The sequence below is a fragment of the Electrophorus electricus genome, chromosome 26 (assembly GCF_013358815.1).
Source record: "Electrophorus electricus isolate fEleEle1 chromosome 26, fEleEle1.pri, whole genome shotgun sequence".
Lineage (NCBI taxonomy): Eukaryota > Metazoa > Chordata > Actinopteri > Gymnotiformes > Gymnotidae > Electrophorus > Electrophorus electricus.
Window position 1 is genome coordinate 2,829,380 of NC_049560.1, and position 25,136 is coordinate 2,854,515.

The following is a 25,136-nucleotide window of genomic DNA, read 5'->3' on the forward strand; positions in this document are numbered from 1 at the left end:
TTCTTCCAAGGTCTCTGTTGTCACCGTGGTCTCTCGACCCAACGAGCCTCTGGGAAAACCTCGATGTCTCTCCTGCAAGAGGCATTGTTGCTAGAAGGTGCTCATTGTTTTCCATAACTAAAGGCATTAGACTATAGTAACAAAAATGAAACAAAAGGTAATTGCTTGTCATGATTCTCCATGTCAGTTCCCCAACAGGTAATCCACTAAGGCGCAGCACAGTCCCTGCGGGTTGAAATAGTGGAAGGGAGAAACAAGGGACAGGTGCACATGGTTAGTAGGCTGGTGATTGGGAGCGGGGTAGGTGTGTACTGTGGTCCTCCCAGTGAGTGGGCGTGTTCCTCCTGCTGGGAGGCCGGCCACCCATGACACATGGAGAGACACATGTACCCTGAAGGGAAACCCATCTCAATAATGGTGTTACATTCTGACCAATCAGGACACAGAAAAATAGATTCTTTACAAGGTTTAATGGTAATGTTTGTGTGTAGGTGCTATTACTTTTGTCTAAAACACACAGGTTTCTGATTGGTGGATACATTTGGATAGTCAAGAAGAAACCTAAGCAAAAAGGGTTAATACTATAAAAAGAACTGAATATGAATTAAGCTTTCTCAGTGAGCCTATACTATATATTTACACTCCCCCAAGGCCTGACTGTTTCAAATTGTAATGGTTAGATAACTGGAGATAAAATCAGAAATGAATGTGTAAATATCCTCAGCAGCAAAGACCTGTGCAGTCTCACAAAAGAGATAAGGAGATTGGTAATGACTAAGACGTTTCTTTGGAAAATTTAGTGACAATAACTCAAACTTGCATTCTTTTAGTGCTCTAGTGACATGAGGAAAAAATAAGTAAACAAAAGATTACTTCCTGCTAAATCAGCAACAGAGTGTCTGGAGAATTAATTTACAATTCTCCAAACTGTTAAACACTGTTAACATTCACAAAAACTGTTTTGTGCTCTCTCTCTCTCTCTCTCTCTCTCTCTCTCTCTCTCTATATATATATATATATATATATATATATATATATACACACATACATATATATATACACACATACATATATATATATACATATACATATATATATATACATATACATATATATATATATATATATATATATATATATATATATATATATATATATATATATATATATACATACACATTTATATTTATATATAAATAAATAAATGAAGGACTTGCATTAAGCAAGTAACTGAAAAAGTTCCTAAGGATAAACAGAAGACAGCAAAGACATTTTAGGATACACACATTTATAAACAGTAGTTAAATGTACAGTGAAAGAATAAAACTAACTTGAAGTAATTCCCTTTTGTTCAAAACATGATGTGAATCTAATTAATCTTTAAATATATAAACCTTTTTTTTTTTTACTATTTAACCCAGAACATTTGTTTTCAAGAGTGTAGTCCATCCTTATATCTTGAACTAAACGTTTAATGACAAAGAGCAAAAGAATGCACAGGACTCTCCATTTAGTGTAAAAATCAGTTTGTGAGATAGACGACCTATGCATGTAGTTAGAAGGGTTCGTGCGCTAATACCTTGTTACTAAACACTTCCCACCAGCTGAGGGCAGCAGTGTAGCTTAGTTAAATGATTTTGGCGCGCAGGGATGGGACCTTTCACGTAACATTTGTAAGCACTATCGGTCATGTGACATTATTAACTACAAACACAAGATAGTAGCCCATGCTTTTGCAAGGGAAAAAAAAGTCTTGGAGAAAAAAAGTGTTGTTTATTACTGTGTATTACCTCCTGCGTCGACCGTTTAAAATGTTTCTCACAACACAGCATAATAAAGTCTATCAAAACTAGACACAGAAACACTATACACAAAACAACTGAATATATATACACGGTTATAAATACTTGAACGTCTTTACACAAGAAAAATGTCACACTGCTAATAATAGTGATTGACAGATACAAGTTCTCTCTGTAATAAGAAAAAAAGTGTATGTGCTTTGTTTAAGGTTTCGACATCACTGACTGCGCAGATTAGTGTGCCGATGTGAAATCGATAATCGTAATTAGGAAAGCGATATAAGAACTCAGTTACAGTCCTTGAAAATGGTGCTTTCCACCACCAGGTAAAACAAAGTGGGATTTTTAAAAAATTGTACAATTGTCTACATCATCATTTAATTGGTGGTTGGCAGTGCAAACCATACATGCTGCTGTTGTCAAGGTGAACAGCAAAAAAAAAGGAGCCCTTTCCTAGTCTGGACAAACTCCACACCTTATTACATCAGGACATTTTGGCATTTCCTTGGCAGTCAGAGAGCACCTTTGATAATGCACCTGCAGCATTAGAAGAATGTGCTCAATGTCGGACAATTGACTCTCTTCACAAGTTTGACTTATTTGTAATAACACTTCTATTACAGAATAACAATCTGTGCTGCTATACAGTTATTAATTAAATTGAATAGATATTATTTGTTCATCTCTATAATTAAGTGAGTAGTTATCGTGTATGCGTTTTCAGAGCACACACTGCTAAATTGCTGAAGCAACATACTGCTATACCATTGTACACACTATTGTGGAATCATGGCTTATTTCTCTATTTGTAGAAATATCTAGATATATAGGAGCAGTTTATGTCTGAATGAAATTTTACAATAAAAGGGACTCTGAAAATTGTCCACAAAAATGAAGGGCAAATACATCCACCAAACTCTTCAGTGCATGACTTAGTTACCCTGCCTTCATGTTTAAAAAGCACAGAACCTTGTTTTAGGCCTCTATATCATCTTCATATTGAATTTTCGAGCCCCTCCTTGACCACCACTGGTTGCAGGGCCATCCACCTTCCGGAAGGAGTACTCCACTGAAAAGTTGTTCTTGTGCTGTCCGCGTCCACGACTCCACACAAACAAGAGCAGGAAGCAGAAAAGGACCACACCCAGAAACGTGATACAGCCCATGGCCGTGGACACCAGAATGGTCTTGAGGTCCAGTGTGAACTTCAGGAAGACATGCGTGTCATTCTGGTTTGTGTCATTGAGGTCACCCATGTAGTAGGTGCGATTTGCTGCAAGGGCTGCATCCAGTGGCAGCCCGCTGACCGTGAGTGTGGCGAAGTAGGTGTCGTTGCCGCCAGCATTGCTGGCAATGCAGATGTACGTGCCGCTATCCGTCACCTGGGCGTAGCGGATCTCCAGCGTTCCCTCCGGTAGCACGGTGACACGGCCCACACTTTTAGTGGTGATGCGGCGGCGCTGGGGCGATATCCAGAAGATGACTGGCGTCGGCTCCCCTTCTGCATGGCACAGGAACGACACCGCCTGGCCCTCACGAGCGCTCAGCTGCTGCAGCTTACGGTTGCGGATCTTGGGCCGCTGGCAGGTGAAGTGGTCAAGGAGAGTGGCATCAGCGAAGGCGCTGAGGGCCCTGCCCCGCACCTCCATGGGTGTGGTGCACACCGGCGGCCGGCCGCCAAAGCCTAGGGTCTTGCGCCGCTGCAGGATCCACAGCAGGCGGCAGTCGCAGGAGAGCGGATTGCCATCCACCCGCAGCAACTCCAGCGTGCTCACCGAGTGGAAGGCAGACTCCTCCAGCGTGACCAGCCCGTTGTTGGACAGATTGAGCAGGCGGATCTGCTGCAGACCCCCAAGGCCATAAGGTTGCACTGACACCAATCTGGTGCCCACAAGGTGCAGCTCTTTCAGACGGATCAGGTCATGCAGGGACCAGGACTCCAGCACAGAAATGGGGTTGTACGAGAGGTCTAGGCGGGCCAAGTGGATAAGGTTGCGGAGGGCACTGGTGGGAATCATGGTAATGTTTGTGTTGGTAATAGTCAGCCAGGACAAGTTTAGGCCCTGAAAACTGTGCGGGGAAATGTACTCTAAGAAGGGCCAGTGGTCTATCTCTAGGCCACGCAGTCCACCAAGCTTACGGAAGTTCTGTTCCTCTAGTGAGGCGATGCTGAGGTAGCATAGTCGCAGTGTAACCAAGCCACGGAGGTAGGAAAGAGCCTGGCCTGAGATAGAGGTCAGGTTGCACCTTTCGATGGTGAGCTCCCGCAGGCCAACCAAGCCCAGGAAGGCCTTGTTCGAGATGTACACCAGGTCATTGTCACCCACCTCCAGGTGTCGAAGGTTATGCAGATCCTGGAAAGTGAAGTCGAGCAAGATGACAAGCTTATTCCCACTCAGGTCCAAAGTCGTGAGATTGGCGAGATGCGAGAAGGCTCCCATTGGCACCAGCTTCAACTGGTTGGCACGCAGGCGCAACACGCGTAGATTCAGCAAGCTGGAAAAAGCATTGGGTTCTAGCACGCTGATGAGATTCTCACTAAGATCCAACTCCTCCAAATAGACGAGGGCTGCCAGATTATCATGTTCCACCCAGCGCAAACTATTGCCACGCAGGTCTAGCAGCCGCGTGTCGGCAGAAACTCCGTTTGGAAACGAACTGAGGTGCTTGTTCTGGCAAATCACAACCTTCCTCTGGGGCACGCAATCACAGTGCGAGGGACAGCTTTGGCCTTGAGACCCAGGTGCTGTGACCAACAGTAGACAAAGGCCCAGTAAGTCCAGGCCTGGACAGACAGCCATGCCCCTTCTCAGCCTTACTAGGGCTGGAACAGTGCACCAGACACCTAGACACACCAAACACAGGGCACAAAACACATGGTTAATTAGTTCCATCTTTCCATTAGGTTTCTATTATAAAGTTATACAATAACCACTTACACAACTCCATTGTAGTTAATGAGTGTGATGAGGGGAGGCAGGAGGTTGATTGGGGTGAACACATATGCCCTTTTTAAGAGGCCCATTAATGTCCTGTGCACTGAGCACTGTGTGTGGCACCTTTGGAAAAGGATCCTATATCAACCTATTACTTGGTGTGAGAAAATGGAATGCAAATTAGCCTACAAAACACATTGAACAATGAAATAAAGTGAAATTAGACAAAACTATGCCAGTTTAGAGCTCATGTACCTGATCACATATGCTAAAATTTACAAGGCACAATGATCCAGACATCATTCTAGAAAACCTCTTTTCGTTAAAAAGGTTTCCGAATGTGGGTTATTTTATAGAAGACAATCTGTCATGGAACACAAAAGCCAACACATTTGACTTCAGGCCCATGGCGGAATGGTTGTCACTATGCTCAGACTGCACTCAGAGGCTCCCCGACCGGATCCAGGAACTAGTGATTCTGGTACACTACCACAGGAGAGGTACTGCTCAAGCAGCCAAAGCACAGATGGCTTCCACCTTTAGCTTTAGTGAGTGTGTTGGAATGATGTGGTATAAACGGCCTTGCTCGCCCTGAGTGGGCAGAGTAGGTGACTCATGTGGCATGACGAGGGCCACGGTCACGACACTCAATAAACCGGAGGGGCGAAAAAGAACATCACTCAAAAGCGAAAAGTTGAGTGTTATTGCACTTTTTAAAAAAAAAATTTCTAGCCCATTTTTCCTTCCACCCACAAACTAGCTAGACTCTACCTGTCATACAACAACTACCAACCGTGAAGGGTGCAGCAGGCATATGCTTCCTCCCAAACATATCATGCCATGTGCCACATCAAGCTGCTGTGCATGTTGGGACAAGGGCAGGCGGAGGCCAGTTGCCCTTTGTCAGCAAGCACAAACACACAGACGTACACAACTGGCCAGTGCCGCAGTGAATGATGTGGGGTGGAGAAGCGCCATCCCTCCCACTCGGACGGCCACACTGACTTGCCCTGGCATGGGCAGCTGTAGCAGCATCAGGGCTCAAGCCAGCAAACTCCCAATGACAGGGTGAACAGTTCCCTGGTTGCAGCGTTGCATATTTTAAGTAAACTTTAATTACTATTCATATTCGGTTTATAAGTAATCATACTGCTTCGGGGAAAACAGCTAAAGAACACAGTCATTATGCTCAGAGAATGCACTGGTGATGGTTGCAGACAGCCTGACGATCTGGAAATGCATTTTTCTGACCTCTTTGTCAGGATGTATGCCCAAAGAATTCTCACGGAATTCATCTGTATGGTGTCCAGCTAATTAGAATTAAGTAAGTGATTATTCAGAACTTAACACCAGAGAAATAATAATAGATTGGGTGACGTTTATGAAACATTTCTGAGCACACTGGCTTTTCCTGAAGCCCAATAATAACACAGATAGTTTTAATGAATGCATGGGATAATCCTCTTATCTTAATTAAACTTTTTTGGTACAAGGATCCCTTTTTCAATTACCTATTGTTAATTTCACCTTTCTCAGGCTGAAGGATGAGTTAATTACCCTTTTAAGGATTTAAGGTTTTCATCTTCTCTTCACAATCATGGCATAAGCACAATGCGCACTTGAGTACGTCAGGGTATGATATGTTTCACTATAATATATTATGGGAGCTCTGATCAGCTTCTAAAATGTGGAAAATTCCAACCAAAGGCTTTCATATAAACTCCATCCTTTCAGCTATATGAGAAAACAAACCAATATACAAGCCTAGACCAACTGATATCCAAATCGCGCAAAGAAAGTCATCATGTTCTGCTATAGCGAGGTACCGCAGACTCACCTCTGGTTCAAAAGTTCAACAGTCCCGTCTTCAAGTGCCAGTATGCTGTTGGAGAATAGCACTGGTGCAGCGGTAAGAACACCAAAAGACCCCCCTCACTCAGCCCTCCCCCATCATCTCTGGTAACACCAACACGTGGACAGCCTCCAACTCAGCGCTGTATCCGGTGACACAGAGCAGCACATCCATTCAGCACAGACAGCCCTCACCAAACGACAGGTGGAGTGAATGGACTCCTCCAGGACATTAGCTGCCACGTAAATGGATGAGACTCACTCATCTTCAATGAAGAGCCAGCAATGTCACTCATAAGCACTGCCGGTTATGTTGCCGCAGAAATGATTTTACAGCCCATCGCAATTATTTACCATCCGACAACGTTTAACACCCCACCCCCAACGCACAACATACTTTAACTTCCAATTAAGGGAACTCTTCAAGAAGGCTGAGCTCACATTAACACATTACGGACATAAATTATAGCCTCCCTTACATCAACTGCCCCAAACACACATTTAAAAGGTGTCACTAGGGACTAATTCTCTAAATTATAATTTGCTTACTACAACCAATGCCCAGAATGAATTTCTATATTGGCTCCACTCATGCAGCCTGGAAGATTGATATCGGTACTGGAAGGCCCTTGGGCTTCGGGCAGCGTGGGGCAAGTTAATAATGCATTACGTCACGGTATTTATAAGGAGCGTAAGGCCAAAAGACAGCCCTCTGGGGCCCTAACAGCAGCGGAAGCCTGCCAGCTCAGATCCCAGGCTCAGGGCTTGATATGAGCCACAGGACTTTCATCAGCCCGGGTGCAGATGAGTGTCGAATATCACGGTCATTGCTGTAACGAGAGGAAGAGGAAAGGCAAAGTAGAGGCCTCAGCAGGGCCATGCACGAGACACGTCGCTGCGGCTCACCCCCTCAGACAGGTGGCCGACGTCAGCCCCGGGGTTACCGGACCACCATTCATCAAGCAAAGCACTAATTAATCAGATATGAGAGGATATTAGAGGAGGGGATTAGCTCACAGTGCTGGACAAACAGCAGCCTGTTCAGGTGAGAAATGTCCACATGTCTAGACCATCAGTGATATTGGAAAAGGATCAAGGGACAGGGTCCAGTGAATTGTGTCCAAGTTGAGGCACCTAATCACAGTGTTTCAGCTGGCCTGTCTGCAGATTAATCAGTCTTATGCAGTCATGGGGATAGAGGCCTCTGTGTGCAGAATTATAAGAGGCAAAAAAGCATCGCGCGTGGTGCTTTGGTGAGGGACTGTGGGAAAGATTGCAGTTAAGACCTTTGGTATTTCCATGTGCTCAGCATGCTGTCTGGAGCAGCATACAAGGTGTGATTAAGTGTGTTTACAACAGGTCAGAGGGAATATTAAAAAAAATAAGTAAAACATACAGAAGCCCTGAAGAGTAATGTAAAAATAAATCAATAAATAAATGTGTCCTCAGGAGTCAAAGTTCTTCCGCAACTTTTTTCTTTCTTTTATCTGTCCTGAAGGGTAACAAAAAATGTGTTCTGGAGTCAAAGTTCTCCCTCAATTTTTTTTTCATCATCAGAAATGTTTTGTATTCTAGCTGTTCTGACGGGTAAAGTTAGACAAATCTTGGCTAACATCCCATCTTTCCTATCTGATTCCCATATCATCACTTATTATGATTAATAAGACAGATGGATGGCCAGCTTTCGTTTTTACATTGCCTCTCCTCGTTGAGTCCACTGAATGGAATCGCCCCCTCGTGTTCGAAGCTGGTATAGCATTCTATTAGCTACTAGTTCCTCTGTGATTTTATTCTTCTCGCAAATCGTGCCGGAACTTTAAGGGGAAAAACTTCACAAAGGCGCTACTAGCTAACAGTTAGCATGCTAAGTGTTAACCAAGATATGATGGAGAAAACATTTTGAGGGAATAATTTGACTCCAAATTTTACTCCAGAGCACACTCAAGAGCACAATTTTAACATTCGCTGTAGGGCAACTGGAATACTGGAGGAAACAAATTGAGGACAATTTTCACTCCAGAACACTTTTTTTTTTTTTGGTTACCCTTCAGGGCAGCTAGAACGCAAAAACTTACAGCAGAACTTTGAATCCAGACAGTCCAGAACGTTACTCTTCAGGGCTTCAGGGCTTTATGGAATACCGCCACCCCTAGCCGGTGGGGCTCCACCGCGGCAGACGGCTCTCTTCTGGAGCTCTCCCACGCCACAGATTTGGCGTACCTACACGCCAGTTCAGGAGGGCCATCCATCACGCTCCCATCGGCTGGCGGGAGGCCGAGCGGCCCCGTGAGCTAGCAGGGCACAGGCGGCCCGGTTGGTTGATGGACGCTGCAGATGATCAGGCGCTCCCCAGGGGCGTGGCGGGCATCACGGCAGCAGCGCCAACCCTGGCCAAGCGAGGCGTACAAGGACATCAGCTGGGTGGTAATCTACAGCAGACCACGGGGACGCGCGTCTGCTCTCTGCCGAGGAGGGAGAGGTCGGAAGAATGACAAACCCTTGAAACAGCTCCCATTACGTGCCCACTGAGGCTTAACTACTCAGCTTTGTTTGTAATGTCTGTACGGGGTTACGTGTTGATGTGTGTTTGTCTATTTAAACCCCCGTTAGTGCGTGCCTCACCGTTGGTCATTGTTTGTTCGCTGATGGAAGTGCGTATGTAGTCATTGTTGGGTGTTACTATAGCCTGTGTTTAGTTAGATGTATAAGTCATGTCTTTCGTTCATGTTGTGTGAATGCCACCGTTCTACATGTTTTATGTTAATAAATGTTTCACGTTACAATATGTATGTTATCCACTGTTACTAGACTTACTGGGTCTAGATCAAGAAAACTATTTCTAACAAATTACAATATAGTTTTGTTTTTTGGGTCCCTCTTCCTGAGTACAAAGTCTGCAAGGGCTTGCATTTCACTTCCTCATTATTTTCAAGTCATTCGAATCCACCCCAAGGACTGATTCATTTCCTAGAGTGACATCATAGTGCCATTACCAAAAACCAGCAACAAAATTACAAACCACTTTTAAAAGTTCGTTTACTGCAGCAAATTGCTTCATTAAGTAGCCTACAAATGCTTTAATACTAGCTGATCCAAACCCAGCAGTCCAGTGATGCCTGGGGAAAATGTAATGACTTGCAGAGGGTAGCAAGGACTCGCATCACTGCTATCAGCATATGGGAGGATAAAAGTAGGCTAGTCATTTGCAGCATCCTTGGCAGTTGGGCAGAGAAGAGGCACACCTTTCTGTAATTGCTATAAGGATGTAATTTGGCATGAGCTACACCACTGGTGTCAGAGACCAGAAGTAAAAGAAATGAGCTGACTGCAGAGTCCTTAAATCCCTGGTTGTTACTGCAATTACTGTGAGGTCATTTAAGAAATGACTGATTATTAACTGTAATTCCACATACTTAGACTTTTATTAGTCCTCAAAACAGGCTATTTTCTTTAAAAATGAATGAGATTGTGCATAGCCCAAGGACTGGCTGAGAAGGTGAAATGCTGGGTCCTGTTTCCCACCCTCCCTGCCAGTTTCAACGCTTGTGGACACTTCTATATAAATTTAGGACGATTTAAGTATATAACTGATTCAAGCTGAGTGGACAGGTTAGCTAGTAATTACCTGAGGGGGATAAAACCATGGAGACATGCAGTATAAAAACAACATCGGGCACTGTCCAACTCAGGCATGAAGACACAGGGAGAATGTGTCTCTCAGATCCGCTCAAGCACACACGCTTCACTGGCTGGCATTCCTAGCCTGTCAAGAAGCATCGCTTCAAATTTCATGGGCATCTTTTGATAGGGAGCTCGCTGTTAACGCTGGACAAGGGTGCAGGGGGTGGGACCATGCTCAGCTGTTCCTGTTCTGGCTGTTCTTTCCATGCGCATAATCACATGCAAACATAAACAATCACCAGCCACTTTAGTACAAGCACATACCTTGCATTCATACTCACTGGAAACTTTATTAGGTACCCCCTTTTTATAAGTGTATTTTATAGGTGTCAAATTACAGTCTGTAGTCCATCTGTTGCCATGCACCCTCAGCCTCTACCTTGTTCAAAATTGGTCAGTTTCAGCCCGCAGGACCATTGCTAACTAAATTATTTTGAGTAGTGAACCAGCAGAGACCAAGCATTACTTCACCTTTGTAATCAGGCCTCACACAGCTTACTGGTCAGCTAATGCCAATACAGTGACACATGCAATATGTATATACCACCTGTTTCAACTAAAAACTAACTTAATTTGGTTTTGCTTGAATTCAACATTAATAAAAAATATGTGAATGAATAGTTTTAGTGACATTTTAAAGGCGTTCTTATCATGTTTCACCAGATATTTTGGTATTCCAAGCCTTTATAGAAGTCTCTTTGGACTGGTGGCACATGCTTTCTTCACTGAGCAGTCCAGGTAATCCCACAGGAGACATCAGCTGACTGCAAGACCAGACCATCTTTTATAATACACTCTGGTTTTCATTCTTATTTAATAGCTCTAAAAAGCTTTTAAAGTGTATATCGGATCATTTTCCTGCAGCATAGCAAAGTACACTCAAGATTCAGATATACTGAGATGAATGAGGTGATTCACACCTAATATGCTTTAACAACTTCAGGACAGCAACTAGCAGGTGGGTTTCACGTGCCCAGCATGAAAGAAAGAGTGTCGTCCTCCACCCAGCCTGTGAACAGAGAGTGACCAGTCCGGCCCCATGCCCTACCTCGGAATGTCCTGCTCAGCACCTCCGTGGAGCATTTAATCAGGCCTCCTGCTGCTTCCAGATCAGCCAGATCAACACTAACAGGTGCCAACAAGCAGCCCAGGAGGGCCGGCAGGTGAACCGGCAGGTTCTCAGAGGTGAGAAAAGCGTTTACAAGGTACCATATGCAATTAAGGATTTAGAATCCATAGAAAACATCTGTCTTAACTACAATCTCATGTAAAAGATGTTCAATATGATATGGTAACATGGCATAACATGGATATATGGATCTGGAGATCAAAGTATAGTGTGGACCATCAATGTGACATCAAGCCCACTAACAACATTTGATACTTTATCGCCAAAGTCCAAGACAAGAGTGAAGTCTGAGGTAAACTGTAAGTAACCCAAGAGACATTCAATACTGTCACTTCCTAAGTGAACACAAGCCCATGTTATTTAATACATCAATTAAGCTTGATAATGGAGACTCAAGCCCTTGAAGAATTAAAGTAATCCTTAGTAGTGTCCTTAGTTTGTCTTCTGCAGGCACTAGGGATTTGTACAACAGCAAAGATGTGAAGGAAAGGGAAAGATTCAACATGGCAGCTGTTACCAATTAACAGATAAGTGAGTCATGATTAGGTTTCAATGTGACCATGGAGTAGACTTTAAAAAGTTTTAGAGGGATTTTCAGTCAAAATATATCTTATCCAAAAAAAAATAAATGCCCTGCTTCTATTTATGTAGAGTAGACCAGGCAGTACAAAGGATCTTTATTCATATAATACATACCTATAAGCAAAATGTAAACCATACACACACTCCTCATGGAAATAGTCAACAAAACTTCCTGCACTAAATTTAACTGAACACTTGTTAGGCAAAACTTTCTCATACTACACCATCTGGAAAAAGACTTTTTGAGCTTCACACTTTAGCACCCAAAAGCTTTTCAAATGTAGTTATGACAAAGGAATTGCAGTGAACTTGTAGGTTAGCCTCGGTGTGTATTTCAGAACAGAAAGCCACCTACTTGTGGCCAAGGCAAAGCCAACCTCCACCAAACAGGGGTCATATTGCTGACCTTACGTTTGGGTGGTGTGAGTTCAAGTGGACGCTGAAAAATTAAACGTCACGGACCTCAACCTAGGGTTACAGGAAAAACACAGGACCCTGGACACACCACACTACCTGTGGTTCTAAGATGGTGGAATAGGAAATGTTAGCTATTTAAAAAGCTTTAACAAAACCCTAGTAAGCTGGCACTCTGGACAGCTTTCCGGGGTGACTGCTTAAACTGGCTGCCACGTGAAAGCAGCATCTGCTAGTTTCACTGCCGCACTCACCAACCACTGGCACCGTCCCATGCAATACAGCTTCAGCTTCCAGTGATTGAAAGCAATTGGACTCTCGCTGAATCCTAATGAAAGCAAGCTGAGATACGCTATAATCATATTTCTAACGAGAGAAAATTAGGGACCGCACACATTTCTTCCCATTGATGATGGCGGTGAGCTGCTTTATACCTCCAGCCTGTGAAATGACACACATGGCTGCACAAGACTCAGATTAACATACTACACTGCCTAGACTGGATGACAGCAGTATCTGGGTGCTGAGCCTGGATCTACTGAGAGTGGTCGCCTTACCCTGCAGGGCCTGGGGCTACTCAAAGTGTACCTGCCATCAGCATTCCACTGTACGCATACAAGATAACACAAGATCATTTGAGACAACTGGCTTATAAAATTGTGCCTGCATAAAACTGCACCAAAATGCAACCAGCAACTGCAACTGTTATGTCACAGGGTCCAGGCTTTGAGGGAATTATTTTATTGCTACTGGTTTAAGCCCCCTTCCAGGCAGACAGCTGTAGGGCACTCCCAAACCCCCGTCATGAGAAGATGTCCAGTGCTGTTCACAAACTAAACTAGATGTCCTCATCCCCAGATGGGTTTGAAATAAGTTCAGTGTTTGTTCCATCTGAAATTGATGAAAATAAATCCTAACTCTCAACAGCCTCTACATTTTAAAGACCTGACTGGCAAAAACAAAATACTATTACAGATACTTTATACACGATTACAGAGACAGGCGGCATAAGAGAGAGGTTAAATGGCCTTGGGAAATTTGATTAGATTTATTTGACAGAACCAGGCTTGGGGAATGAGTGAGTAAGAAAGAGAAGAGAAAGAGAGAGTGAAAAAGAAATAGGGAGAGAGAGAGGGAGAGGGTGAAAGAAAAAAGGGAGGAGGAGGTTTTGCAGAATAAAAGTCTCTCAGACAATGGCTGTGTGACTGGATGAGAGTTGGACTGGTGTTCTCTTTTTCCCTTTTTGCTGGGACCTGTTTTGGCTGTCAGGGTATGAATCCAATTGTGCAGAGGCCCAGCTGTTCCTAAGCATCAGAGTAGGCTTGGCACCGAGCCTCCACGAATGACAGACAATCCCAAGACTGTGACACAGGCTTAAGAGCACAGAGACAGGGGGAAGGAGGGAGCGAGAGAGAGGGATGAATAAGACAGTGGGGAAGACAGAAATGAACGCTGAGAGGGGTGCAGAGAGGAATGTCGAGCGCTCAGCATTTTTTCACCAGCCACCTTCCAGCCTGCGTTTTTGTCTGCTTGCAGCAAAATCCACTAATCGTTAAGTTAAATGCCTTTGACCTGGTGTCAGGAATAAACATTAAATGCCACAGTCTGCTGATCTACCTCAACTTGAAAGAACCTTTAACCAGCTTTGTCGAGTTTGTGGCCAGAAGGCAATTTGTGTACTCCTCATACGAGACCGCAAAATGGCTCACAGAAACACAGCAGTCTGAGCTCCAAATAGCAGGAGTTTGGAATAATTGGTATTACACAACACAGAAAGACTCATCCCTGACATGAGTGTACTTTCTGGGGCTTACATAACGCATTGTGCTGAATATATCCATAAACTTTCCACGATCAAATGCAAACCCCGGATAATGGGGCTGCGCTATCAATACCCGTCTCTCACAATGGTGGATCAGACGAAACGCATCCAGGAGGGCGGCACTTCTGCCCACCTGCCCCAGATGAAAGGATTCATTTGGCATTCCTCAACGTGGAGCGGAAGGGAGTCAAGGCAAACCAGCGCAACAGGCTGAGAACAAGAAGACAGAGCCGATGCCTGGATTTAGATGAGTCATGTTTATTCATGTCGGTCATTTGCAGCTATGAAACCACCTAAACAGCGGCTCTAGGATCAACGTGGGAATAATGTGAGGATACAGTGCGCCCTGTCCAGTAAGCCTCAAAGGGATGACATGCTCCATCACACAAAGCGTCGTTACAGTCTTTCACACCAGTTCAAAACACTTGAGCGCAAAAGAAAAAAAGGCTCCACCAAACAGCAACGCCAAGGAAAGGCCGTCAAACTAAGCTGCTTCTATCACTGTTAGACGCTAAAATGTCTATGTCAACATTCAAGCGGCAAGCTTGATCTTACATCGAAATAAAACACCCTGGCACATTATAGCCGCCGTCTCCTTTGAGTTTCCAGGGTGTTTGGGAGACGAGCATCATTACTAAGTCCGTCTGATTAAATGATGCAGGGCTTCTTGACAGTTACCTCAGGGGAGAAGAAGGAAAGACTCTGTTTAGACTGATCTCAAGCACCATCTGTCACCAGATTGTAGACTCAGGCACAGTGGTAGCACATTAACAATTAAATCCATCCGTGCGGAGCTGACTGCACTCTCATGACTAACATCGCAATCAGTCACTTTAACTCTCATGGAAGCATCTCATATCAGTCACTCGCAAATCTAGAGCCAAATTTGATTTAAGAAATTTCTGGAATATCTCTAGTGTTACTTGGTAAATAATTGACTACGTCAGCCATGCCTAATGAGGTGGGGAAAAAATAACAACAGCAACAACTCAATTCTCTCTCTCTAAAAAATAAAAACCCTCTAAATTCTCTTTCCATCATTAGTGCAGCATATTGGCCCCCCACAAGATGAAATAACTAATGACTTTACATGATGGCCAAATTAATTGCCTCGTTTAGTGTTTTTTGTCTGGTCTTCCAGTTGACGTGATGAGTCAGGACTTTGTATTACAGGAAAGAATCCAGACACATGATTTTAAGCTGATATTAAGCCTCTTTGTATGATGAGAGAAGAAATCCTGTCCCTGTATGGGGACAGGGGTCTGTGTGTACAGTGAAGGGAAAGATGTCTTTCTTACAACTCAGAGTTCATATATTGTCTCTCATTTTCATTCAGTGCCATGCAGTGAGAAATTGCAGATATACATCAGTGGCTGTATCACTATTGCACATGTAGCCTCTTCCTGAGGAAGAGGTCAGAACTGCTACTGGACTGACTACCAAAGCCAAATCTCCAATCTGTTACAACAGCTGTGTAAAGAACGTCAGCATCATGATTAATGGGAGCAATGCCAACAGCTCAACCACACCGGACAGAGCGATCAGTCCCCACTTACTCCAGATAGCTGCTCTTGTGTGTAAGCCAGAGGTACCACTGTGCTAAGGTTCCAGCATGGAGGGTCTATTTTCAGCACACATTTTAAAGAAGCATCAACCAGCTGCTACTGATAAATGTTGGGAGGTTGTTTTTTTTTTTTAATGCAGCAATGGGTAAACAAACACCAGCCCCATCAAATCAGTCCCGTAATGACAGAGGAGGCTCTGAGGCTTGGGGCTTGTTTGATGAGTGGGTAGTTAATCCAATTAGGAAAATTAAAGAGCTTTATGCGGTGGAAACACGAGCCCATGAACAGGGATGACAAGAGAGGCATGCAAACTTAATGCCTGTGGAAAACTAACGTGTCCAAGGACAGGAATGTGGGACAAAAAAAAAAAAAACTGCATGGGAGAGGTGTGCTATGGTGAGGGGACAAAATAGCAGTGGAAGGCAGCTCTTCACTGTCTCGCTACCATTCACTACCACCGCTGAGATCTATGACTGCAGTTTACAGTTTAGTTGCCCAGCAAAGCTTTCACAGGGCAGGAAATGGGTACCGGCGAGAGCCTAAACAACCACGGTCACGTTCAAGTACAGCACAGTAGAGGCAGGCAGAGAGGACGCCACGCTCCGAGAATTGCAGCTGTCCCGTTTCTCCACGGTGCTTGAACGTGTTCGGATCATCCTGCTGGTGTACGTGAGGATTGATGGAGCCCGGCAAGAGTGTCATGACAGCCATTCCAAACTCCCTGTGTTTGACAGCCTACATAAGCTTCTGAAATACAAACCACCGCATCTGATTCCAGCAAACCAAATGCTGACGAGAACTCCTCTCCTTAACCCCCCCCCCCCCCTCCCCGCCCGTTTTGGCTTGATGGTTTCAATGACAGCGTGGGGTCATGGGTTAACCTCATTAGTTTTTATGCCAAATGAGCACAGCACAATTTAACAAACAATTCCACTAAAACAAAGAGGGAGATTGCAGAGCACATCAGAGGGGAAATGCGTTCAGGCGTGTTTCGGTTGAATCTTTATGGCATCCAGCAGTTTCAGGGCAAAATGTATAAATGTACTGCACTGGCTGACACTCATACATGCTGCTACAAGCAAAGATTCAGGCAGGAATTGTCCCAAAAAGATGTATTATGGAAGACATTAATGAAGCAGAAAGATGTCTGTATTGAATCAGCAAAAAAATCTTCACTTTTGTAGAAATCTCAGAGAAACTGAAAAACACATAAAACAGCAGAGATTTGTGCCTGACACATTTTGTTACCATGCATGTAATTCCATACCTTCAAAACATCACTTCCTGAAGAGCTTACAAGTGTCTAATGCACACTGCAGTGCGATCCTTGCACTCGCACTCTAATGCACGTGACGCGTCTGCTGTGCGCGCTGGAATGCAGGTTTTCTGTCCTTGTTTCCTTCCAATGCCCATACGTGATGTAGCAAGTCCCCTTCCCTAAAGCCCATGTCTGCATCAGCACTTCCTTTTATTTCCCTCATAAAGGAAAACCCACCACATCAGAATTAATCCCGCGGAAAACACTTCTCGTCACTTACGGCTCAGCGGACAGTTTAGAATCCGCCCCCGAAAAATCCCCTGGAGACCGGCGGAGAGTAATTTGTGCACTTCAGCCATACTGCAGCGCTGTCACCGATCCCACCGGGTCATGAGAGCTCGGTTTCCAGCGTTAGAAGGGCATGAGAACGGCTGACTGCAGGGTGATGAGGGCGCAGTGTCCAGAGATACACAAGTGCACGGAACGGAAGGAGATGGAGATACAATGGCTCTAACACACACGCTGCCCAGACACTCTGCTGTTCAGCAGAAGCTCACGCAGGCTCAGTCGCTGAGCACATGAGGGGAGTTGGATGTTGTTACGTGACTGGGAAGGACATGACAGCATGAACAGGAGCAGTAAAGCCTGAAAGGTGTATGGAGACAGACCTGTGCAGCATTGCCGCAAACCTCTTCAGTAGGTAAAACTCTTGAAGAAACTTCTTTCAGTCATGTAATTTGGGAAGCAAACAGGCTACACAGGTCCCTCTTATCAGTTACCTCCCCCCGAAAACCCCCTCACTCTCCCCCCTCAAGCAACAGCATCGCAGTGTTGCGAAGTCTGACTACTCACCCAGGACAGGAACCCAACAGGCAACGCCTTCACATCAGCAAAGCCCCAACAGCGTCTTTGCCCGCACGTGTCCCGCCGGCCGCCTGTCCCTCTCTTGGGTCCTCGCGGTGGTTGTGGTGGTGGTGGGGGGCACGTGGGTCTTCCGACTAGGCTTGCAATTGCGGCCACCTACACCTGTGGGCATCGGACAAGGTGCTTCTCGGGGAGAATCAGCTCCAGCTTGCGATTCCGGGTATAGCGGTGCACTCTGTGTCAGCACTGGAGTGTCGGGGGGAAAGCGTGCGTGGCCAGGTTCTCTCTCACAGCCTTCATTTCCTGCCGCCGGTTCCCGTTGGGTGGAAGGCAGAGTGCGTGCAACTGCCCCACTGACAGGGGAGCTGATGGGGGTGGGAGCATATGCGCTCGCTGTGGGAAGCGTGCGCGCAGCGTCTGCCTGGGACTGTGCGTGTATGTGGGGGAGAAAGGCTGTCCGACATCAGGGAGAATCCTATTTGCTTCTTGGATGTTGTTCCCTAAAGCTGCCGTGTGCATGTGTGTCTGTGTGTGTATAAGGGGGAAGTTACTGCCTGCCTGCCTCTCTCGCTCAGTTGGTCTATTTATCTATCTCTCTCTCTGCCTCCCTCCCTCTTTCTCTATCTCTTTCTCTCCTGCCCCCCCCCCACCCCACCCCACCCCACCCCCCACCAAAAAACGGCTGAACAGCTTCTAAACTCACTCTGCCAGCAAATATACCAATTTAGGGATCATCTAAAAAGTCTCCAAAACAGGAAATAACATACAAAGGCAATGCTCTGGGCAAGGAGCCACCTGGCACTATCACAATGACATCTGAAGGTGGTATCGGCACTGTCTCGTGAATTAGATTAAACAGAATTTACAACTCTGAAGAAGGCAAGAGTGTTTTCACACTCTGAGGCTCAACTATTCCCTAACCAGCCGGCAGGGAACTCCAATGAGGGGGTGTTCAATGGAACTCCAAATTTACTTCACAGTAACAAGAAACGAACAGCTGGAGTCCACTGGTTTCTTTTTCAATTTCACACAACTTAATTTGACTTTGTGTGCAACAATTTAACAATGGGGGTTTTTTTTGTTGTTGTTGTTGTTTTGTTTTGTTTTCTACTTTTTTCTTTACCTGATGTATAAAATGGCGGTTGATGTGAAACCATACTGAACTGAATACAGTAGGGCAAGACATCATCTGATGCATTGTTTTTCATTTTGATTTAATCTGGCCATTTCTTGAAATACTGTTTTTGTCTATTGTGCCTTTGCTCATATACATTGCTGCTCAGAAGCAGTTGGACAGTGGCTGTTGTTGCCTTGTTGGATATGAAAGAAACAGTGACAATTCTTACCGATTATAAGGGATTAATACAGAAGAATGTCATACTTGTGAAGGGATAATCTATATTGAAGTCGACTATTACAACCTAATTATGTTATTGCTGTCAAGGCAGACTTAAGAAGTTGAACACAGCATCAAAGTCTCTTCACAGTCACATTAACGGATATGTTACCCTCAGCAACAAGACAGTTAATAAGGACATAACCATCTAAAACAAACAAACAAAACAAAAACACACACACCTACACAGCAAAGCCGTAATGCTCCTAATGGTGTCACGCGAACAGAGACGCACACGCTTTCTGACACACCCTCCCACGCTACACCATGGAACTGTAGCATGATTAAAATCTCAGGGAGATGTGGGCGACCAGGGGTGCTGTCGGAAGAATAAACTGGCACAATAACAGTGGCCTGGGGGATGGGTAAAAACACAGACATGAGATGGCAGGTCCTATTCAGTAAAAGACCGCATGGCCTTTCTCAGACAGAAATGTGGAAGTACATCTCTCTCACATGCACCCCCCCCCCCCCCCCCCCCACACACACACACACACACACACACACACACAAACACACACTCACTCATGGCAGTACACCTTGGTGTAGGACTACAAAGAGCACCCGCTGCATGTCTATAGATTCCTTCTGCATTAGCGTCAGAGGAGAGAATCTGGTCCACCATGAAGTCAGCATACTGGGTGGCAGAAGCCAACCTTTTGAAGTGCAGAGGAATGTTCCGCCTGGAGACTCCACGTCACCCAGAGCGCAGATGTGAAAGAGCGAGCCGGAGCTCAGTAGTCCGTGCGAGCGGACGTGTGCATGCTTGCTACAACTCATTAAGGAATTCTAGAGGTGATGCAGGGTTCGGCAGGGAGTGTGCTTGAATAACAATGCCCACAGCTCCTGGCCGACGGCAGAGGATGATGCGAAGTGTCATGTAGCCACTAGCGCATGCGCCCCTACGGCCGCCCCGGGTAAATGCACGATCCCTGAAGGAGATGGTGCAGTGATAATTAGCATCTTAATGCCTTGCAAAAAAAAGTGCCTTCAAGGTAAAAGTGAATATGAACTTTTTAGTATGTAGGGAGCTGCGAGACATGGGGATAAACATCATATTGCAATTATGTTGCTGCATAATGTGGGTGTGATATGCACACCAAGATGTTGAAAAGCACATAACTGAACCCTAAAGTGATATGGTTAGAGACTCCCCTTCACTGTTTTTAGCCAAATGCCTTGTTTGTTCAATTCTGGATGTGGTCTGTACTCACAGAACACCAAAAAAAAAAAAAAAGATTTAGTAAAGAGCATGTTACATAAATGCATGTGAATTCAGTTATATTTGTATTGTAGAAGGTTCAGAGGCCAATTTTGCAATAAATATAAACACTATATATATATATAGAGAGAGAGAGAGAGAGAGAGAGAGAGAGAGAGAGAGAGAGAGAGAGAGAGAGAGAGAGAGGACAAAGCATAGTGATCCAACATGATATGGCGGATTGCTTTCAGCTTGAGGCTGGCAGACAGAAACGATTCAAAGCTTCAGGGGCAGTCAGACCTCAGCTCAAGCAGGACGGAGCAAATCTTGACACTGTCAAAACACACGGGACGAAGCTCAGCCAAAGACGTGCGTGCGTGTGACGTGTGTTTATGCTACAATGTCGAGTGAGACATCCAAAGAGAGAAGCAGAGCTGAAGACCCAAGGGACCCGACAGAGTGAAACACATGGGGATAGAGAGAGAAAGAAAGAGGGAGAGAGACCAGTTGGCCAGTGTTTACTAAAATAAATACACAGCTTGTTTGAGACTGAGAGTGTATGTCTCTATGATGGAAAGTACCACTAAAGATTGCATCATAGATTAACAGCATTGTTATTATGTCTTGCTTTTTATCCAAAAAGAGTTCAACAATATCCACAAAGTCACATGTAAAAGGAGGGGGTTTAACAGCGTCTACAAAGTCACGTGTAAATATCGGTGTCCTTCATAGCTGGAAACTGTGACTTTCGATATGCCCATTTTACCTAAATTAAAAAGGACACACAAGCTTTTCCACTGACAGCAGGATACAGAGCGCCACGCAGTTATGCAAATCGGTATAACCCCATGAATAAACTAATAGGGTGAAATGGGATTTAACTTCCGAAGGAGTACGTGCAGTTCTTTATAACGGACTCTCTCCAGCTGGGGCTTACGACCCGCATGAGCGGGGAATGGAGCTGCAGCTCTGCTTCCAAACGGGAACGTTTTTTGTGCCTAAGTAGCAGGGGATTAAACGCTGGCTTTAGACCGAGGAGGTCTCTCGAGGATTCCGCGTGCGTTTGCAGTTACGTCCTTCGCGGATGGCACGGAGGTGTGCGTGCATACATGACGACGCGCGCTGGTCCCATTAGACGCGCTGGGATGGGAGCAGGTGCTGAGGCAGCATCAGTCCCGGTCGCCCGCTTTGATATAGCGGCCGCAAGCATGGGCGAGGCGCCCCCGAGAGTCGCCGGTGCAGAGCGCACGCACGTGTTACGTGATCAAACTGAATAACGGCGAATTCGGCCTGAAGTGGCAGGTAGCCGGGATTCAGCACGCTAGCTGCAACCAGGGACGCGCTCTAATTTTCCGGACAACGTGCCCACATACACTAAAGGACTACACTCAGACAAAAAACTCATCTGTGACTACCGCTGTTGTGCACTGCAGCCGTATGAAACAGACACGGGGCCATCTGTACCCATTAGGCAGTAATGTCTACTGTACGTGCTTAGGGTGTAAAATAAACCTTTTTCTTCTATACCCATCAGCACCCAAAAATAGCTCGAAGATTTGGTTAATGGCCACTCATTGTGTACGGTCTGCGGGATGAGCGATCACTTTGTAAAGGAAATTTAATTTGCAGCCAAAATCTCTGAACTATAAATGTGCAAGGAATTTATAACCGGCTAAATATAAGTCTCACACTAATGTATTCAATGCATTTTGAACAATTTCTCTAGCTGTGCTAAATGGTGTGTGAAATATTATATCATTGTTTAACATTATGCACCAGTAGTAACGCAATAACGCCAATAACGCGGTTTTTGTACCTAAAGCAGGCAAATTAGAGAGCACGAGCCGTCACGGCAGGACAACAATTAGCCGCCTCTAGTTAACAACAGCCCATCGCGCGGTGGACGAAATTATTATTTGGACCCGTGCAGGCATTAATTCTCGCAGCTTTTGAAGCAAATATGCTTGACAGTCATGGCAATGTCAGGCTCCTGCCTGTCCCGGCTTCATTTGAGACTTAGACTCCGTACTGGGCGAGATTGCGAGATTCAATCCAGTACACATGAATTTACATCCGCTCAGACCCAAGGTCATAACATACCGCCATCACACAAATGCTTCATTTACTCAGATAATTTTGTTAAATATACTGCAAATGATTATTTCTTATAATATCTAACATAGGGTTGTTTTTTTCATAGGGTGATACGTATTATTGATGGTGGAACAATAGGAAGCAACTGAATGCAACTGGGTTTAATGAAATCCTAGCCATTAAACTGCCTTAGATATAACATTAAATTTAGTTTTGTGGCTACACACAGGTGATGAGTTATAAACAAAAAGACATGTACATTCAATTATGCAGCTATTAGATAAATACACACCACATTGTGTATAAATACTGTTAAGAAGCAGGCAATTAAACTTCAAATAAATACGTTGTGAATAAGCAGTTTGATATGTACTCTAAGAATGCATTAAAATCCATTAAAATCGTATTATTTTCCATCGTTTAAAGCTTTCTTGGCATTGGTACAGTAGGAGCTAGCGTGCATGGGAATTCCCTGCCATTAGTTGTGACTGTCTTTGTTTCTGCAAGTTGTCCTGTGTATGCCTTTGGGAGTGCAGTGAGCAATGCAAAACACAGCCAAGCACTTTGCCTGCAGCTACATGCCAGGGGATAGCTGGGCCCCCAGCCAGCGGACCCAGCGAGGGGCACAGGTGCCCAGATGCCGGACGACGGGCTCCAGCCAGAGTTCCACAGGCCCTACGCAGCCACGTGGTTCCTCACGTGGTGCACCACGGCAAGCTCAAAGGCGGCAGCTCCATCCCTTCAGCTTCTCCTGCTCCACCTGTTAGTCTCAGGAATACGATTACGATTTCCACGCGGATTGCAAAGCTTTGCGCATTGCACAGGGCAACCCCATCTGTGCTTTCTTTACATGTTTTCTGCAGAGAATTTCCGACGGCCACATCTCATAATTATAGTGGCCCGGGAACAGTGTCAATCTCAGGCCAGATGAAGTCACACCGTTCAGGCTTCTCCGGGTCTTTGAAGCCCTTTGAAGATGCAGGTCATAGACAATAGCTAAAGGTGCATCTTTAACCTCCTTCTGTTTAAGTGTGTCTCAGAGCTGCACCCACTGGGGTTGGAGTTTCATCCTTCCACTTACGACATCCAGCATGGCTGGGCAAGGACACGTTTAGTGAGGGAATGAATGAGGAAAGTGCGGCCATGCAGCAGGCAGTGCACTAAAAAGCTCCACTTCACGAGGAGCAAAATGCAGCGGCGGCGGGCCAGAGTCAAAGAACCACGTAGCGGGGTCACGCACTCCAATTTCCAAGATGTCAGAAGTAAATAAAGACTCAGTGGGAAGAAGGGGGATAGCAGCAAGGCTATTTCTAAAAAGAAGATGAATGCATTTGTGCAGACCCACAAAGAACGACTTATTTAAAAAAAAATACAAAGCCAGCAGACGTTTCATTTAAAAGAAGCTTCTGAACACTTCACAAAGCAAAGGGATGCAAAAAAAAAACAGTAGCATAAATGAACCTGCATGACTCTCCCTCAACGAGGGTCCATTAGCTCTGAGAAGTTGGGAACCTCAAGCAGCCCTCACATAAGTGCCTCAGTTTGGAGCTCATTTCCAGCCATTTGGATGCAGGGAAAAGTCTGATCCAGGCCTATTCAGCCATTTCCTGTCTGCGGTGTCAGATCATGCACAGCACGCTCAGCTGCAGAGAGCATGAGCAGTGCGAGCACACGACTTGCCCAAGGAGCCCGTTGTGTCAGCTTATGATGGATGGAGCAGGCTGGCCAAGAAGAGCAATACTTTCATTATTCACCACATATTGAAATATAATACAGCATCAACCACTGGCAGTATATCGCTTACAGATAAAAAAGCATGTTGTTCAGACACAGTAAGACACTTGGAATAACTGGGAAATCCAGTTGGGGGGAAAAGCAGACAGAGTACCACCTGTGCCCACAAAAATAACATATTAAATGCAAAAGTGAAATGCTTGGTGAAACTAAAATGGAGAAATTGATCTGGCTGCTGCTCAACCGTTTCTGATTGCAGCTCAGAGGCATACATCTACAAAGAGGCCTTGGGAGGGAAAATTACACTTACCATTTAAACAGAGCTGTAGGCATTGCAGTACCTTAGGTTCGTTGTTTAAATTAACTAAATACAATGGAACGGATACACTTATATACAAAATGAAGACAATTCAGAGTTACATGAACACAACTAACAATAGACTTACTCATCGATTATTTACATTCCCGGCTAGGTCTGAATCACATGGGCATCGCATCAGTGAAGAAAGCGTTAGCTCACATGGATCAGATGCACATGAAAGCTGCTATCTCCTAGCTTTGATTTAAACTGATCCTCTCTTCTGGGACTCCGTGAGTGTGTGTGCGTGTGTGTGCAGGAGCGGCAGTTGTGAATCTAATGTCACAATGCTGTACAATAACCACCCACATGTTATTCGGATTCAGACAGTGAAGAGGCTTCAGTGGGTGGCTTAATGACATCTATGAAGACTGCCATAACATTTCAAACAGCACTAACAGTTCAAATTCATACAGATATTTGGATGAGTAAGTACTTGATGAGTTTAG

General features: G+C 44.9%; 1 protein-coding gene across 3 annotated transcripts; it reads right to left on the bottom strand.

Moving 5' to 3' along the window:
- Positions 1 to 1,253: 1,253 nt before the first annotated feature.
- Positions 1,254 to 24,897, bottom strand: lingo3a (leucine rich repeat and Ig domain containing 3a). 3 transcript variants are annotated; one of them, XM_035523418.1, is made up of 2 exons: positions 24,850 to 24,897; positions 1,254 to 4,647 (listed from the first exon to the last, which is right to left on the bottom strand). In XM_035523418.1, the coding sequence occupies exon 2, from the start codon at positions 4,601 to 4,603 to the stop codon at positions 2,786 to 2,788; it is 1,818 nt and encodes a 605-aa protein (XP_035379311.1). In that variant the 5' UTR covers positions 4,604 to 4,647; positions 24,850 to 24,897; the 3' UTR covers positions 1,254 to 2,785. The 3 variants fall into 3 exon arrangements, with proteins under 3 accessions (XP_035379311.1, XP_035379309.1, XP_035379310.1); XM_035523416.1 differs by lacking the exon at positions 24,850 to 24,897 and adding an exon at positions 17,893 to 18,414; XM_035523417.1 differs by lacking the exon at positions 24,850 to 24,897 and adding an exon at positions 17,050 to 17,418.
- Between the last annotated feature and the right edge of the window lie 239 nt (positions 24,898 to 25,136).